General features: G+C 43.9%; 2 protein-coding genes across 4 annotated transcripts in view; both read left to right on the forward strand.

Annotated features, from left to right (window-relative positions):
- Positions 1-11,952, forward strand: part of acsl3a (acyl-CoA synthetase long chain family member 3a) — a 28,662-nt gene extending 16,710 nt beyond the window's left edge. Inside the window, exons 6-15 of one of the 3 annotated variants that reach the window (XM_070905265.1) lie at positions 1,724-1,874; positions 3,434-3,557; positions 3,899-3,970; positions 7,284-7,423; positions 7,535-7,707; positions 9,074-9,148; positions 9,579-9,770; positions 10,158-10,272; positions 11,335-11,492; positions 11,615-11,952. In XM_070905265.1, coding sequence (XP_070761366.1) covers positions 1,724-1,874; positions 3,434-3,557; positions 3,899-3,970; positions 7,284-7,423; positions 7,535-7,707; positions 9,074-9,148; positions 9,579-9,770; positions 10,158-10,272; positions 11,335-11,492; positions 11,615-11,772 — 1,358 coding nt within the window. In that variant the 3' untranslated portion in view covers positions 11,773-11,952. The remainder of the gene's footprint in view (positions 1-1,723; positions 1,875-3,433; positions 3,558-3,898; positions 3,971-7,283; positions 7,424-7,534; positions 7,708-9,073; positions 9,149-9,578; positions 9,771-10,157; positions 10,273-11,334; positions 11,493-11,614) is intronic. The other 2 variants (XM_070905263.1, XM_070905264.1) reach the window with 2 other exon arrangements.
- A 2,775-nt stretch (positions 11,953-14,727) lies between these two features.
- On the forward strand, positions 14,728-16,875 carry kcne4 (potassium voltage-gated channel, Isk-related family, member 4). The gene is made up of 2 exons (XM_070905696.1): positions 14,728-14,779; positions 15,300-16,875. The coding sequence occupies exon 2, from the start codon at positions 15,333-15,335 to the stop codon at positions 15,876-15,878; it is 546 nt and encodes a 181-aa protein (XP_070761797.1). The 5' UTR covers positions 14,728-14,779; positions 15,300-15,332; the 3' UTR covers positions 15,879-16,875.
- Positions 16,876-17,792: the final 917 nt, after the last annotated feature.

A 17,792-nucleotide genomic window follows, 5' to 3' on the forward strand; every position in this document is an offset into this window, starting at 1 on the left:
TAAACCGAAAGACACAATATCAGAAATATAACCTCCACTTATCAAAGCTTCACCCGAGTTCAATAATGTGCATCTCTGTTGTTTTAGTAGCGTAGCGTAAAAGTTAGTAACAGATAGTCCCGCTCTAAATGGGATGGTCATGGAGGGGTTTTCTTGGGGTAGGAGGGTGGGGGCGGATTGGTATCAGTCCCATTAGGTCATGTGAATGAGGAAACGCTCACATCTGTGTCAGATGAAGGTCGATATGATGCTTATTCAGTTAGCGGATTGGATGGATGAGGAAAACTCTTCGCCCCCTCTTTGCCATTTATTGTGGCCCCTTGAACTGACTGACCCCAAACAAGAGATGCTGGTAGTGTCATGTGCAGATAAAGAGGGAAGGAAGTAGCTTTAGGAAGGGAGGATGGAGCACTGGGATGTAGGGGAGGGTCATGTTTACACACAGCACTGTTAACTTCACATGACATCAACTCTCAGAGCGCACACTCCTACACGCCTCGAATCTGAGTAAGAGGAAGAAGAGAGGCCTTCCCCCTGTGGCTGTAATGTACTTTACTCTCCCTTCCTCTCCTTTAAGCCCCCCTTCATCCTCTGTTTGGTTTTTTGGGGCCTGCTGCGCTCGGACGTCTTAGCTCTGTTTGTGTTCTACAAAATGCTGAACCGAGGAAAAACAAGACTGCTCTCTCATGTCCCACATGAAGAGTACGCCGCTGCGAGCCTGGTTTTTAAACTGATTTGATCATTACTTATTTATTCAGACAGGGGCTCCGTGACAGGGATCAGAAGGCATGACATTCAGACGTGCAACTGTCTCATATCTCATATCTCCTAGCTATGATTTCAAAAGACACTCAAACACCACAACCTTTCTTGGTCTTGATAAGATGCCCCTGATTGTGAGCAGACAATGATGCAAACAGTCCATCAACTGTGTAACTTCATGCAACAACAGCAACGGAAATCATGGGAAAAAGCCGCTGCATTGGCCAGTCAAATACATGCAATCGCACATTCCTGATGGCTTACTTTGCAACAACAATGTATTTGTACTGTTTACCTCACGACCATCGCAACGACAAATAACAGTTACTGCGGTGATAACTTTCTGGAGTTGTAAAATCCTGTTTCATAGTGTTATACATCGCTGTGCAGCATTTTGGCGTCTGATAAGCTTTCAAAATCACTGATACTCACACTGGACCTCCTGGAACACACCAACACAGCCCCTGGCCTTGTGTAAACTCAGAGAGAATAAAGAACCAGATTAAAGAGGAAGGACAAAAGAAGAAAGAGCAAGAGAGTGGGAGGAAGATGAGATGAAAGAGGAGAGATGAGTAACAGAGTGGAGATGGTGTTTGTTGGCCAGCAGTCAGACACAAACTCCGCTTTGGACTGTTTAATATCACAGCTGATTATTTTCCATCCATGTGTTTGAACTTTTACGCCGACTCTACTGAATTACAGACACTTTCAAATATGTCCTTGGCCTTTGACACCCACTGCATTTGCTTTTCTCAGACACTGTTTGTCCTGCACACATGCAAGACTTGGACAGACGGAGGCTATTGCTTTTATTGCAAGATTGTATAAACATGGATGCATTTTTGTGCATGGCTGTTACAGTTTAGCGTGTGTTGTTTAGTGTGTTTACTGTGATGCAGTTCTGTCGTAATCGGCTCGTGTATGTGTGTGTGTGTGTGTTTTCTCTCTGTTCACATTACAGCAGCACGAGAGCGCAAGAAGCCGCTGCCTTCAGACATCGCGGTCATCATGTACACCAGCGGATCCACGGGCGTACCGAAGGGCGTCATGATCTCCCATAGCAACATCATCGCTGGCATCACGGGCATGGCCGAGCGGATACCCAACCTGTGGTAGGCAACACCAACTCACCACTAAAAACCATACGTCACACACTAGGAACTGTGATATATGCATGAGGGACTTTTTTTCCCACTTGTACAGTATGGCTGTATACATGCAACACATTTCCAACAATGTCTGGTCAGATTTGTGATCTAGTTTACACATTCTTTGATCAGATAGATCAACAGTTTTGTCAATTTAAACTGAATTTTTGGTTTTAGGCAAGGTTCCTGTATGGCTGCTTGTGTTACTCAGCAATTAACATTTTAGTAGTCTGACTTCATTTTGTTAAATCAAAACAAGATTTAGTAGAAAAACATGTTTATATTCCTCAAGGCAAGGTATTATTTAAATAAAAAGTTATTATTTTCATATCAGTACCAAAACAGATATCTTATTCGCACTAGTATCAAAAAATTCTTATTAACTTTCTTGTTAAAAGTTAAATGAGAAAACTGATATCACTCTCACATCTGTACACAAAATATGAAGCTACAGCCAGCAGCTTAGCTTAGCTTAGCTTAGTATAAAGACTGGAAACAGCTAGCCTAAACGCTAAAGCTCCTTCAGTCAGCAGTCACTGCCCCCAGCCAAGAAATAGTCCAAAGATATAATACACAATAATACACATAGGTTTTTTGTACAGATTGAACAAATTACATATAAGGTATGAATTTGTAAATTTCTGGTAGGCGGATTTTGTTACCTTTGGACAGAGCCAGGCTAGCTGCGTTCCCCTGTTTCCAGTCTTTATGCTAAGCTAAGCTAACCGGCTGCTAGCTTCGTATTTAGCGCATAGACCTGAGAGTGGTAACTCTTGGCAATACAACGAATAAGCGCGTGTCCCAAAATGTTGGAACTATTCCTTTAACCTAAACCAATTCAAGACATTTGACTGGTGGAGATTTTTGTGGGAGGTGGGCTGCCTGGGAGGAAGTGATGTTTCCGAAGACAATCCAGAGCAAAAGTCGTATATTTGTACTTGACCAAAATGAGCATCCATGTATGCCTCCGCTCAGTGTATGTGAAGAAGAGACAAGCTGTTTAAATTGCATTATTTCAACACAGTGAAGAGATTAACGTCCTCTTATCTGCTGTTTTATAGTCTTTGACTTCCTCACTGGCTAAAATACCGTCGGCTGTAAGGTCGTGTGATGGCACTGTGTTTAAGGAAAAAAATGCCAAATGCTCTTTTGGGTTTAACGTCGTGGTCGAGGCTTCCATGTCGACTGAGCACGTGCACAAGCATGAGTCAGCCAGCTAGTGCCGTCACACAACACAAGCGTTTACATTCTCTCTGGTGAACGAGACGGGGGTGAGAGGAAATGCAGGAGGGAGGGAGTTCAGCTTGGGTGGAGGAAAAAAAAAACTGGGAGGATGTGAGTTAGGGTGAGAAGGATGGAGGTTCCCGGGGTTTCTCTTCTAAAGATTGCTATGATATGATTTATGACTCCAGAGATCGTGATGGTTTGTATTACATTTATACGTTTAATCAGCGTGTTGAACTGAACTAAGATGCTACTGATTACTTTCACAGCTGTTTATAAGAGTGTCCCTGTGTTGACAGTGAGGAGGACACCTACATCGGCTACCTGCCTCTCGCCCACGTGCTGGAGCTCAGTGCAGAGCTGGTATGTGTTTCTCACGGCTGCAGGATCGGCTATTCCTCCCCTCAGACTCTAGCTGACCAGGTACAGTAAGACTGAAACAGGACATTTTATCATGAACTTAATGAATCCAATGTTCCAGATGACCTCTTTTAGTCAATTCTATTGCCCTAGACTTCTGTCCTTGTTGTACAGCCTGGGCTGGTTATCAGAATCAGAATCAGACTTCTTGTGGCTAATGCATTTAAGAAGCTCGGCTCATTTTGTTAAATGAATCCGATCAATTGATCAGCCTGAGGTCTTTTAGTAGCACCAGCAAATGTATCGTCGTGTCAAATGATGAATGAATGCTTTCCTTTTATGGCACAAAGTTGAACAAAAAACAGTGGAAAATAGGTTTCAAGTCGTCTTTTTTCCTCCCAAAGTCAACCAAGATCAAGAAGGGAAGCAAGGGAGACACCAGCGTCCTGCAGCCCACTCTGATGGCAGCTGTCCCGGTACGTCCAGACAGTACACAGTATAGTGTAACAGTATAATGTTTGAGAAGCCTCAACCTTTACAGTGTCTGGTTGCAGGTCAGATTTCAGTCTGTCTTTGTCTGTAGTCCAGCTGTGGAGTAGTAGTGATGGAGTCCAGCAGGCCTGGACTGACTGTGACGTAAATACGCTCTGCCTCCTACCGCTGGCCAGTGCTGCTCTTCATCACTAGACAATGTCAGACAGCTAAAATGGCACAATAGAGGTGATGAGTGATGAGTCCATTTCAGCAGCGATGACCCCAGGATGGGCCTTACTCAGAACCTTGCGTGGCTCTATTTATTTTGTCAATCAAAGAGCTTCTTCAGTGCTTTATTAGTTTTAGGAGTTTCGTTTGAGGAGTCGAGCACGCAGTTTGAGCTGAAAAGTGAAAGTTTGCATTCAGGGTGTCATATACAAATATATGAGGATTAATATGAATTAAAATTTTAAATGACTGTGTATGTGAAAGGGATTCCTCGTAGTGACAAACTCACAGAGAATTGTTATTCGACTCTGCAGTTCCCTTCAGCTCTACGGTGCTTTTTAGCTTCTTTCAGCTCAAAAAGCTCTAAACCCCGCTGTACGCTACCTGCCCAGCACCAAAGGGCAGACAGACAAAGCAAGCGGCCAGCTGGTGATCATAGTGGAGCATTTAGCAGCTAAAGAGCCGGATATTTTGCAGACCAAAACAGAGCTTTACAAAACAAGCCTAGAAATGAATGACAAGAGAAGGCAAAGGCAAATGTATTTTGTATTTGTATAGCACCTTCCAACAACAAAGCTATTCAAAGTGCTTTATAAAAGGCATGAAGAGATGAAGAAAAGAAAGCTAATGTCGCTCCGTTAATGCTCGACGTGTAAACACGCAACAGTTCGCTGAAGTTGATCATGTCAACTTTATAAAGTGATAATGTGTAGGTGTTGGGTTTACAACTTATTTCTGCTGCAAGGTTCTGGTTCTGGTTATACTTTTGTTGTTATTCAGCTAGCAGTAGTTAGCTAGCTGGCTATGGTTTCTACACTTCAGTTGCCATGCACCACAATACAAGATACTGCTCTCCACGCCTCAGTTATGTACTTTCTCTCTGTTTTAATTTGCATAATAAAAAGGGGAAAAAGTTTCCTACTTATTGTGAAATATCTTTATGTATATTTCATTATATTCATTGCATAAAAAACAATAACAGCACAGAACAATTAACTGTACAATTAACCTAAACAGTGAACGTAATACCTAGAATTTCCTGTGGATATTGCAATATATCAGACAATTCTTCCTTATATTCTCAGGAACACAATTCTTTGTCTGTATTATGACTTTCTTTTAATTTCACTATCATACATGTGTTTTAATAGCTCAAGCAGCCTGGCTTTATAATACAGAAATAAAGGTATAAACCTCTAAAATAACCTTTAAATATGGTCGTCATCTTCACAGAAATTAATTGAATGCATGTATATTATATTTTATATATATAAAAACTCCACTGCTCTCTCTGTTTGTTTGACAATATTTTCAAGCTTTTATGGTTTTGACTTCAAAACGCCAAAAATGAGCAATGTGATGTTTTTGTATTGGTCAATGAAACATACGTAGATATGATGACATTTTGATTATTGCCATGAAGAAATCTGAGATGACTAAACCCCTGACAGCAAGTTGCTCATGTTGGCTAGACTGAACGCCGGCTAGCTCGATGCCCTCGCCGCTGTATTCTCTCCGTCTCTCTCATAGCATGAGCTCAGCCCCCCCCCCCCTCCATCTCCCAGTGGTCGTAGTGTAAAGGCCAGAGGGCCCCAGTGTCTGGAACCATTCACAGCTGTAAACAGAACGTGAGAAAGCCCCATGTGGTTATCCCCACGACACACACACACACACTCACACACTCATTCTCACACACGCATACAAATTGTTTGCTGTGATATGACAACGGGCTGCTGCATGAATCCTGTGTCGACTTCCTCTCTCACTGCTTTAGCTTCACACACACACACACACACACACACACAGGGACCAGCTGGTTTTTATTGTTTTTTGTTTTTTTTTGTTTGTGCCCTTTACCCCATTTAACTATGAATCCAGCTTTTGAAGACACTCTGCCGATTTGGATGATGAAGTGTTCTTGATCTGTGGGTTTCAGTTCTCTCCACTACTTTCCCTCTGGCAGTCGGAAACTCCAAAAACCAAAGTCACATTCGGCATGCAACAGTGTATTCCTGTTCCCAGCACAGTCCTGTTCCTATCACCAGTTCACCCCACTTTATCCAGTTCATCCCTGACTAAGACACCCAAGCCAGGTAAAGACAATTAACTGAGTTTACTCGATCTCAGACGCAGCCAAAGTTACTGAGGGGCTGGTGACATTTTTCAAAACCAAAACAGAGCTAAAACAAGAGTATATTGGTATTGGTATATTGTTTTTTCTGCCCCCTAGTGGCCACCGTTAAGAAATGTGTTTTCCAACTTAATGTTTGTAATTTTTGCCAACGTTTTCCTGTTTTGCAGTAGTCAAATTAATTTGTACATTCACCCATCTCATCTACCTTACACCACACCCAACAATCTGATCTACAGAGTCTACAGGTGGAAGAACTTTACTGCAGCTCTCGTCTGTTTTTCATTGAACTTACCCAGAGATTCGCTCTTGTTGAGATTCCTTTGGTTTTCCTCTGGTCTTGTGGGTCACTTGTGAGTAATCCATTAGGGAGTCTTGCTGTTATACAACCACACACATGTTCCACATTGTGCTAATTTGTTGTATTTTCAGTTCTGTACGAGCTGTGGCCCTCGTAAGTTTAACATTCAGTTATTGATAGTTGAAGAAAACTCCTCCGTCTTGTGAATTGAGATTGGGTGACAGTAAGTCTGTGCAGAGCTGGGACTACAGACCTAACTCCAGCTTCCTTAAGCAGAGAACAAGCCCTAAATAAAAAAGATATCCCAAATGTCTTTTGGGTTTGACCTCATCATCATCATGTTTATATGTACTATGCCTCTGTACTTCAGATCCAGTACTTTGGTTTTGTCTTGGCAGAATCTGGGCTCCATATTAGGAGCTGTAACGGCAGTGAAACTGTGCTGCAACTCGTATCTCTCGAACTCGTGTTTTTTCAGCAGGCAGATAACTGCAGAAGCAGGACTTACCACTCTTCTTTATCTTATCTCCTACTTTTTGTCTTCCTCTGCATCAGTCTTATATATTTACATTTATTAGTCTCACTCTATATCTCATCATCTCTCTGTCTTTCTGTCTAGCTAACCTCTGTTTCTGCCCCCCCCCCCCGGTTCCAGGAGATCATGGATCGTATCTATAAGAACGTGATGACCAAGGTGGAGGAGATGAGCTGTGTCCAGCGAACACTCTTCATTCTGGCGTACAACTACAAACTGGAGCAGCTGGCCAAAGGATACAGCACACCTCTGTGTGACAAGTGTGTAGCTGAGTTGTTACAGCAGCACTTTGACGAGAGTTTTTAAGATTTAAAAGAGCCCGTTCCCCCCTCCCCTGTTAATCTACCCCTGCCTTCTGTTTGTCCATTCAGGCTGGTATTCAGGAAGGTTCGCTCTCTCCTGGGGGGTCGGACGCGAGTCTTGTTATCGGGTGGAGCGCCCCTCTCCGCCGCCACGCAACGCTTCATGAACGTGTGTTTCTGCTGCCCGGTGGGTCAGGGATACGGCCTGACGGAGACCTGCGGTGCCGGAACCATCAGCGAGCGTGAGCAGCAACGAGCGCCGTCCCACAGATATTTAGGAATATACAGCACCAATATACACCTGTCACTGTAACTAAGATATGATAGTTTATTTACAGCTGTGTGCTGGACAGCAACCCATGAAGGAAGCCAAGTAGTTTTCATGACCAACGTAGATGGGTCGTTCAGTCCACCACTTTGGTCCTGACTGAAATATCTCAGCTACGATTGGATGGATCGCCGTGACATTTTTTACCTAATGACTTTGAAGTTCCTGACTTTTCCTGTAGCGCCGCCATGAGGATGGATGGAGGGTGATGAAACACTGAGGATGAATTGTAACAGCGTTGGGGATCCTTTAGTTTCCGCCAGCAACATCATCAAAAAAGGTTTATTTGTCCAATACGTTGGTTTATGCCCAAGTAAACTAAAGACTAACTAATTCCCATCATCCTCAGCTCATCTTTAGCGCTAATTAGCAATTGTTAGCATACCAACATGCTACACTAAGATGGGGACCATGATAAACATCAGGATGTTAGCATTGTTAATGTGAGCTGATGTGAGGCTCTGTGGACTCGTAGTTTATCTGCAACAGCTCAGTGTGAGAGGACAGCAATATATCAGCAGTTTAACTAGAATGAAACTAAAATAGTCATTTGAATTTGATCTATTGACTGGAAAAGCTGCTCGTTATTGAGCAATTTTGGGAAGTTACGGGGGGGGGTGTGGGAGGACATGAAGTGGGAGGACATGAAGAGGGAGGAGGGAGAGTGAGTTGTGCAGCAGGGATGGGAAAATGAATGAGAGGAAAATCATAAGTAGATGTATTGTGCGTGGGTTGTAGGTTATCTGTTTTGAAAAGCAAGAAAATCAACATTAGGAACAATTCATACTCTGAGAACCCAGTTAGTTAAATTTAAGGGATTAGTTTGTAAAATAAATACAAACATCTGTTTCATGTAACAGAATCTCGTAAACAGGGAAATCATTTTCTTATTTCTTAATAATGTGCGTAAAAGAGTGCCACTCATATCTGCGGTGGTGGTGGTGACTGTCCCAGTGACCTGTTTTCAGCTCTGTGGCTTTTCTCTTGGCTTTCACTGCCGACACGTTTGTCCCGGCCTTTCCCAGGCAGACTAAACCAACAGAGCGGCCCGCTGCCCGTCACTCTCCACCGCGGCCATTTGAGCCAGGAAAACACTGTTTTGTGGACATTCCTTTGGGATGAGGTTTCCATGGCGAGGGAACAAGTGAGGTCGTGTTGCTATGGTAGTAAATGTCGTGCCTTGATGCTAGTGTGCTTCCTGATCGTGTGTGTGTGTGTGTGTGTGTGTGTGTGTGTGTGTGTGTGTGTGTGTGTGTGTGTGTGTGTGTTGTCTGTTCCAGTGTGGGATTACAGCACTGGGAGAGTGGGAGGGCCGCTGGTTTGCTGTGAGATCAGGCTCAAAGACTGGGTGGAGGGTGAGTGAGACTGGGAGAGGAGCCACACACACACACACACACACACACACACACACAGAATCCATGATGAAATGATGCACAATGTCACGTGGATTCACAGGGACATGCACCAGTTTACCGATCCATCCACCGTTAGTCGTGGAGAGATCACTGCAGCTGGTCCATAACCTTGTAAGGAACACATACTTATTTTCCTTCCACTCCTGTTGAACTGCCATCTTTTTACATAAGGGATCATAGCTCATTTTTATTACTCGATCCTTATCAAGCTGAGTTTATTGCTTGCTTGGCACGCAGAGCAGAAATAGAATTGAAAGTAAACACGCTGTCAAGTTCTTATCTCCACAAAACGAGTATGTGGCAGAACTGAAGGTTCGTTTTTTATTGCAGTTTTCATTTGCTATCCGCTGAATTCAAACCCTGCTTTCAGGTGGTTACCGTAGCACTGACAGGCCGCATCCAAGGGGAGAGATTCTGATTGGTGGACCCAACGTAACCATGGGATACTACAAGAACGAGGCAAAAAACCAAGAAGATTTCTTTGTAGATGAGAACGGCCAGAGGTGGTTCTGCACCGGGGACATCGGAGAGTTTCACGAAGATGGGTGCCTCAAGATAACGGGTGAGGAAAGGTGGATGGAGGGGTGACAGTTAAGTGCAGAGGATATATAGGTGCTTTTATAGATCCAGATTACCACTTGGTTAATCGGTCCTCGTTCGGATGCTTCTACATCAGAAGCACAAATGATCAACATTGTGACCCAGATTCAGTCTCTCCAGCCACCAGACAGGAAACCTTTTAACAGATCAGATCTTTCCTCACTTCCCAGAATTACTCCCCAGTCCTGTTTACTTCAGAATTGTCCCCTGCTATCTGATGACACTGGTTAGAAATACACAGTTCAGTGGAAAATGGCTCCTTCTCTTCCTCTTAAGAAATACAAGTTATAGATAGTGCACTGGGGAACACGCGTGTTATTACAGGCAGCCGCCTCTGCTGTGTTTCCAGATCGTAAGAAAGACTTGGTGAAGCTGCAGGCGGGAGAGTACGTCTCTCTGGGAAAGGTGGAGGCCATGTTGAAGAACTGCCCTCTGGTCGACAACATCTGCGCCTATGCCAACAGGTGCGTGTTTCTACTACAACGTGATTCTATTGTTGAAATGTATTTATCGACACACAAAACATGAAATACAGCTGGAATAGACGCGTTCTTGCATTTTCAGTTGGATGCTTTTAGTTTTGGTCTTACAGTTTGCAAATGTCCCTGATTGTTCAGTGTCACCACTCTCATCAACCCCAACCCTGTTCCTATCAACAACATCATCAAGGCTCCTGCTCGACAATAACATGACTGCAATGCTTCTGGGGAAGCATCAGCATAAGTTTCTACATCTTATGAGTCACAAACAATTTTAAGAAATGAAACCGTTGATGTGACAACTTGATATGTAAAACCAGTCCTTTGTGTGACAAGAACTAAATACTGGTTTGTTTAGTCATTAAAGGAACCCTGTGGAGACTTTGATCGTCTGTGTGTGCGGGTCCCCGCTTTGTTTGCACACGAGGACACACTAACAGGCAGGCGACAAGATGCTCGTTATTATCCAGGAAGAAGAGAGAGAGGTGAAAAGTACAGTATGAGGATGTGGAAATTAGTGATTATATGCCAATATTAAATCAATGTGATGCTTTGAAAGCACAATAATTGTATTGAACAATGAATATTAGGTTAGAAAATGCAACATTTGCCCGATTTAACGTGCCTTCTGGTAGAAACCACACCCACTTCCGGTATCCTCTCCGGTTACAGATACAGAGACAGATAGTTTTGTTGGTTGAACAGATTCAAATACAGATAATGATGTTTTTTGTGCACCTCCAGTGCCTCCTGCTCCATTTGATAACAAAGAAAGCGTGAAAAGTGCCTGAAAGTGCAGCAGATACTTTAGATATTTGGAGGCTGCCGTCTGTTCACGCTCTGTCCAGGCATGTATTGTGTTCATTTCCTTTTATGGACAAAGAATTATTGTTTGGTGCATGCACACGTTTGTGCTCCTTCATCTTATTCGGCCGAACATTCGGTTGCCTAGAATACACACAAAGACCAGCGGCGCTTAACAACTACGCTCTGTTCGTCTTTCGCTTTGACGTCCCTCTTGTGGTCTCCCCTCTCCCCGCTCTGCAGTGATGAGACATACGTGATTGGCTTTGTGGTGCCCAATCAGAAGCACTTGCTGGCTCTGGCTGACCAGTACGGTATCCGAGGCTCATTGGAGGAGCTGTGCGACAGCAAGGCCATGGAGGAGCTGGTCCTGAAGGTCATCACTGAGGCCGCTCTAGCTGGTGAGAACAGGGTCAAAGAAGAGGTCAAACCTTAGCTTAGAAAAGGTCCGACATGGAAACGTCTGCACCGACTTGTGTCTGTGTTGAGTCACAAGTTAATGTTTCGCCTCCTTCTGTTGCAGCCCAGCTAGAGCGCTTTGAGATCCCTCGCAAGATCTGTCTGAGCCCAGACCCATGGACCCCAGAGACGGGATTAGTGACGGACGCATTCAAGCTCAGACGCAAGGAGCTGAAAACACGTTACCAGGACGACATTGAGAGAATGTACGGTGGGAAATAACGGACGACATTGTTCACTCTCAAAGTACAGACCAACACTTGACTCTGAACACTCCCAGTACCCCCTCACTGCTCCCCGGTATCCCTCCCCATGAACATAAGAGCCACCTTGATCTGTTGTAAATCTTAACACGAGGATAGAGTGTTACCAATTCCAACATGGAAGCGGCTTTGACTTGAATTTGTAGCTAAAGGCAGGCTGGAAAAAGAGCTCAAAAGACAACAAAGTGTTGAGGAAAACACAAAAGATGCTGCCTTTTCCCTTTTTCCGCCCAGGTGTGTGACCTCTGTGGGGAGATCTTTATTGTTCCAGATGGGAGTTATGAAACAGCTGATGTTGCCTGTTGAACTCTTTCTGAGTGCCACAGCAGAAGCTCAGGTTGGGTTGACAGGTTTCGTTGCTTAGCGTTCACCCGTGAGACACCAGATTGGTTATGTCACGTCTCTAAATCTTTCCTTCATTTTGATCCTCCTCTAAACGTTTTGTAACTTCAAAGGTTTCAGCTTCCCTCGTCCTGCAGGTCAGGAGACGGTTAACTCTTCTTTTGTTTCTTTCTTTTTTTTTGTTCACATGTTTTGAGTTCTGCCGGTGGTTTATTTTGTCTCCCACCCACAGTCAGACTTTGACTCCCACGGTCGCGGGACGTCTCTCCAGGCGGCACGTCTCGATACCAAAAGCACGAAGTCATTTGAGGGCACATGAGAGCAGGTTGATCTGTTCTCTTTTCATCTTCAACATTGAGGCCATTGTCCTTTTGGAGGAAAAAGATTGCACCTAACAGTCTTATTTAAAACGAAACAAAGACGCACTGTTGTTTAGTCGATTGTATTTTCCTACAGTGATAGAGTATACTTTTTTATGTGCTGTAAAGGCCACGTTGGGCTCAAAAGTGCACACTTACATATTACAGCTGAAATGCGTAATCATTGTCACATTTGATAAGTCGTAGTGCAATATGAAAATGTATAATTTCTGTCCAAATAAGGCCGTCGATTGCAGACACAAATAAAACCTTCTCAGTGTGCGTCGGCGCTCTGGGTGAAGAATTAGCACACTTCTAAAAGTGCGACTTCTGTGTGTACGGCCACCATTTATTGTGCAGGACTGTCATCACCAGCTGAAAGCCTCGTCATCCGCACGAGTGTGACTGAGTGAGTGACTCACCGTGTCCATACACGGCACAAACATGGACCCCAGCATCCCTCACAATGTGACACCTGTTGCCTTCTCTTGTGATTCCGAGTCACGTCTTTCTAATTCCTGGCTGCTTTTGAATTTGATGTTTCTCCCGAAGTGTACATATAGAGTATGAGGAGCTGTGATCGGCAGAGGAAGCACACGCATAGCCTCTATTTTAACTTAAGCTTTATTGTCATAGACTTGTTTTGGAGCTCCACTCCCTCTCTGTGTCGAGAGCCTGCCTTGTAACATAAGTGCATCCAACTATTTATTTGTAATTTGCCTTTGGAAAAATGCTCAAATGAAGTAAATAAAGATTGTGTTTGGTCTACATGCAGAAGTGTTTTATTGTTTTGGAGAAATACGTTTGCTATATCTGCCACAGTCACCAAGTCAAAGTAATAAAGTTGAAAGTATTACGCGCTATAATTCTTTTGTATTCAGTCTATCAAAAGACAGAAGACAGATGATGCCATTTATTTATGTCTGTGAGTGAAATCAGCCTACACGAGTGACTGGAACCTAATCCAATTCAACTATTAATGCTCACCATTTATTATATTTAGTGCTGTCAGACTGATCCGTGGCTGCGTCTGGTGAAAAGGGAGGAGTTCAGTCAGCCTATCAAATTAAATCAGTCATCTGGGAGATTGCATTTGTAAAAGAAAAGGAGCCGCCCTTAGAGTAAATAGAAGAAATCATGAACAGTTGAATCAAACGCTAATGAAACCGGCAATAAACCAGCAAAAAGATGTCCTCCGCCTGCGACTTTGATACTTATGACGCTCTCATAGCTTTTATTTCCGGATGAGCTTTCTTTTCTGTCGTCTCAGCGGACTAGGCGTCACAAAGTTGGTGTTGCATGCACTAAGAATTTGGAGTAGTAGAACTTAATTAACTCAAGTACAACTGTTAGCCACTCAAAATACTCCATTTTATACTACATCATACTTCCTCTCTACAACATGTCAGAGGGGACTTTTTACTCCATTACGTTTACTTGACAGTTCAGACTTCACATTGAAAAAAAAACAATAAAATGCAATGTTAAAGACGAAAGACGAGAAGCATGCGACCACTGTCATGTTTCAGACGTCTGTGAGTTATAAGCAGTTAAAGTAATTTCCCTCTAATCTTCTCAGATTGTGTCATTTAAATAACAGTTTGAAGCCCAAAGAGGTCAAATGATCAAATATTCCACAACAAAAGCAAAAAAAACACAAGTTTGTGTTGCAGAACTTTGTTTTTTCCTGTTTCTTACTCTGTTAATTATCCTGCTCCCAGACTTTCCCAGAGAAACATGACTAAACCACACGATAAAGTAGTAAATAAAGTAAAACCACATGAAGTAGTTCAAACTGGCTCCACCTCGAGCAGCTACAACAGCAACATGCTGCTCACACATCAGTTTCATCTAATAATGTAATGATACTAATATATCAGTTACAGGGGAATGAGTACTTTTGATACTTTAAGTACATTCTGCTGATAATACTTTTACTTAAGTAAAGGACCTGAATACTTCTAACTTCTGTGGGACTCCAGAGATGGTACAGTAATTCTTCAGTAAGTTAAGTTTAATAAACTCGTAGCATTAGATGAGTTCATACACATCCCCAAGAGGCGTGAATAATGTTAAAGTTGTTCCTTCCTTTACTTTTTTTTTTAAGTTAACATCCCTTCAGGGCTCATCTTACAATCTGTCCCCGTCACGTGACTCATGATGACACTCCAGGGTCTTTATATAAATAACTCCATCCATGTAGTGGTGCTGCAAAAACTCCAGAAGAGCCGGGAGGGTTCACAGGAGACTCCGCGCCTCAGTTTGGTGAGTAGACTTCACGACTTTGTCTTATTGTTTAGTTTTATATGAACTAAACTGGACTTTTGGTAACTTTTTCTAAACGTTTTCTTCAACACAAAAAAGTGCGGAGATGCCAAATTAAAAGATAACCTAATTACAAACCTTCAAAATCAACAAAACGTTTGTTAGATGAGAAGCTGTTTATTCAAACTGAAGAATATAATTTAAAGTTGCATTTTTAACAATAAACCTCAAACTGAAAGTCATTTGCAAAGTGTGTTTTCTTTTCTTAACATTGCAATGACCGCGCCTTCGGGCTCAGATGTAGACTTCATCAGCAGTTACAAGTGAAGACGTTGAAAACGTTGACGTCATAGCTGTCGGTGTATTATGGCTCTACAAACGTTTTTTTCGTAGTTTTTCATCACTTGTGCAGCAAAACTCCGCTCACCGGGAACCTATCCACGTGCGTAAAGCGCGCGTAAAGCGCGCGTAAAGCTGAAACAAATCTCATCTTTATTGATGTACTTCTGTGTCTCTACAGCTGCCTCCACCGAGTCGGCTGCACTGACAGACAATGGAGCACCTGGAAAACTCCACAGCTTCACCCAAACGCCTCCCGCTGCACACACAGAGCACCGCGGCCTCTCAGGCGGACAAGAGCGGCGGCAACGCGTACCTGTACATACTAATAGTCATGTCTTTCTACGGGGTCTTCCTCTGTGGTATAATGCTGGGCTACTTCCGCTCCAAGAGGAGAGAGAAGAGGAGGATCAACATCTTCACGCGCCTGGTGCACGAGGAGGAGCAGCGGGAGTGGGGCGCGCTGCCCAAGAAACACAGCCTCACCTTTCCCGCCGCGGCCTCGGGACTGCGCTCGGTGCAGGTGTCCCTGCCTTTCTGCGGTAACCACGGCAACCACCTCGGACACCTCCACTACGAGGGCGCGCTGCCCTCTCCGCTCGCATGCGCGCTGTGCACGGAGCAGAGCAGCATCAGCTCTCTGTGCTCCTCCGCGGACACGCGCTTCGCCATAGAGGAGGAGTCGGACAGCGGCACGGCGGAGGAGCCGGAGGAGACCGCGAAGGGAGGATCCGAGAACAGCGGGGACGATTCAGGCTGAACTCCACCCAGAGACAAACTGTGTGTTACCCTCCACGGCCACAAAGAGGAGAAACATCAGCTGGAGAGAGAAGACCAGGAGGTTCTCAGAGGCTCAAACAGTCAAACAACAAACATCAGCCGGTTAAATCATCTATCTGCCATAAAAACTCCCCAAACCAACACCCACCATATGACCCAGAGAGGGGCTGGAAAAAGTCAGACCGTGTGGCCAATGTGGTCTTCATGAGACCGTATACCGTTCAGAGGGGGCATCGGCCCAGAAAAGTTTTCGTTTGGTGTGTTTTGAAGTGATTTCTGAACTGAGATTTGACTCCTCACACACCACTAACAACATGAAACCACATGTACACACCACGCTGGGCCACATCAGTTCTGTATTATATATCTTTATTTATCCCTGTAAGGGCAGTTATATGCAGTAGCCCCCCCCCCCCCCCCCCCCCACATGCTGGAGTCATTAACACAGACATGAATAGAAAAATATGAATCACCAAATAGATAGAACACAAGGAAAGACGGCGTACAAAAGGATAAAACAAGACATTAAAACGTAATGACACTATTATGCCGTATTATTTCATTGTATTGTATTCAAGTATGACTTTGCCTCATTTGGTGGTGACCCCTCCCTGCCTGAGCCCCCTCCTGACGCCACATAGAGAACCAGCTCACTGGTCTGGGCTTGATGACTCACCCTGCAGGGGGACCGAGTGAGAGAGACTTCTCTGGCTCTTTGGACTGAACTTGACTTGCTCCTGCCAACATCTGGCCTGGAGTATCGAAACGTTCCTGGAACCCACTTGAAAGATCGGCTGGACCAAAATGCGTTTTGTTGTAGCTTCACGATCGACACGGTTCATACGCAGACGATGATGTAGGTTTACTCAAAGAAAGCAGCGCACTGTACATATTGTTTGTATCTTTCACTTCACAAGGCTTCATTTAAGATGGGAGTCTTTGTAGTGTTTCAGATCAAATAAATGCTTATGAATTGACACGATGGCCTTATTTTCTTTTCTTCTCATGTACTCTATTGTTTCACCAGTGGAGGGCACTCTTATAGTGCTCTCTGGCCGTGGTTGCTTTTAACAAATGAGGAAGATGAAAGGAGGCAACCGAACGAGCGACTCTATTATTATCATGTTATTTTTAGAGATAGCCTACATTAGATCATTAGAATAATGCAGAATAGGGCAGATAATAACCGAATCAGTAACACCAAAGCACCATAAAGCTCATGTCCTCAGTTAAACCCGTCTCTGACCCTCTATTTCCTGCACAGTGACACAGCAGACTGTGTCCCAATTATCCCAATTATGTTTAAAACTGACAATTAGGGAGCCTGAAACAGAAAGGAGATGGTTTCTTTTTTCATTTATTTATACTGTTTCGTTGGTGTGGAGCTTTATGGTCCTGTGAAAGACACCCAAAGGGATCGTGGACTCCATTTACAGACCCGTCAGACTGAGGCTGAGGCTTTTCCCTCCTCTGTCAATGAACACTTTTCTTGCATCAGGGAAAGACGCCTGGTTTTCTGTTCCTCTAAGGTGGCGTTCTTCTGTGTTTTCTCTCTGCTGCGTCACTCAACCCTCGCTCTCACACACACACACACACACACACATTCACACACAAACACAAACACAGGCTATCAGCAGCGCCGCAGGCTCTCAGGGCCACAACTCACCGCCGTGACAGCTCACCACACCAACAATAATGGCCGGAGGGAATACACACACAGATTTTATGACGTACATGTATTGACAGTGTAATAGCCCTTAAAGGCCCAAAGGCTAAATGGTAAATGTCTACAATGGCCTGGGTTGTGTGTGTGTGTGTGTGTGTGTGTGTGTGGGAATGGATTTCGATTTCCTTCTTCTCTTTCATTCAGGAATTTTCAATTCAGCACCATTGT

Source organism: Enoplosus armatus, chromosome 5 (genome assembly GCF_043641665.1).
Source record: "Enoplosus armatus isolate fEnoArm2 chromosome 5, fEnoArm2.hap1, whole genome shotgun sequence".
Taxonomy (NCBI): domain Eukaryota; kingdom Metazoa; phylum Chordata; class Actinopteri; order Centrarchiformes; family Enoplosidae; genus Enoplosus; species Enoplosus armatus.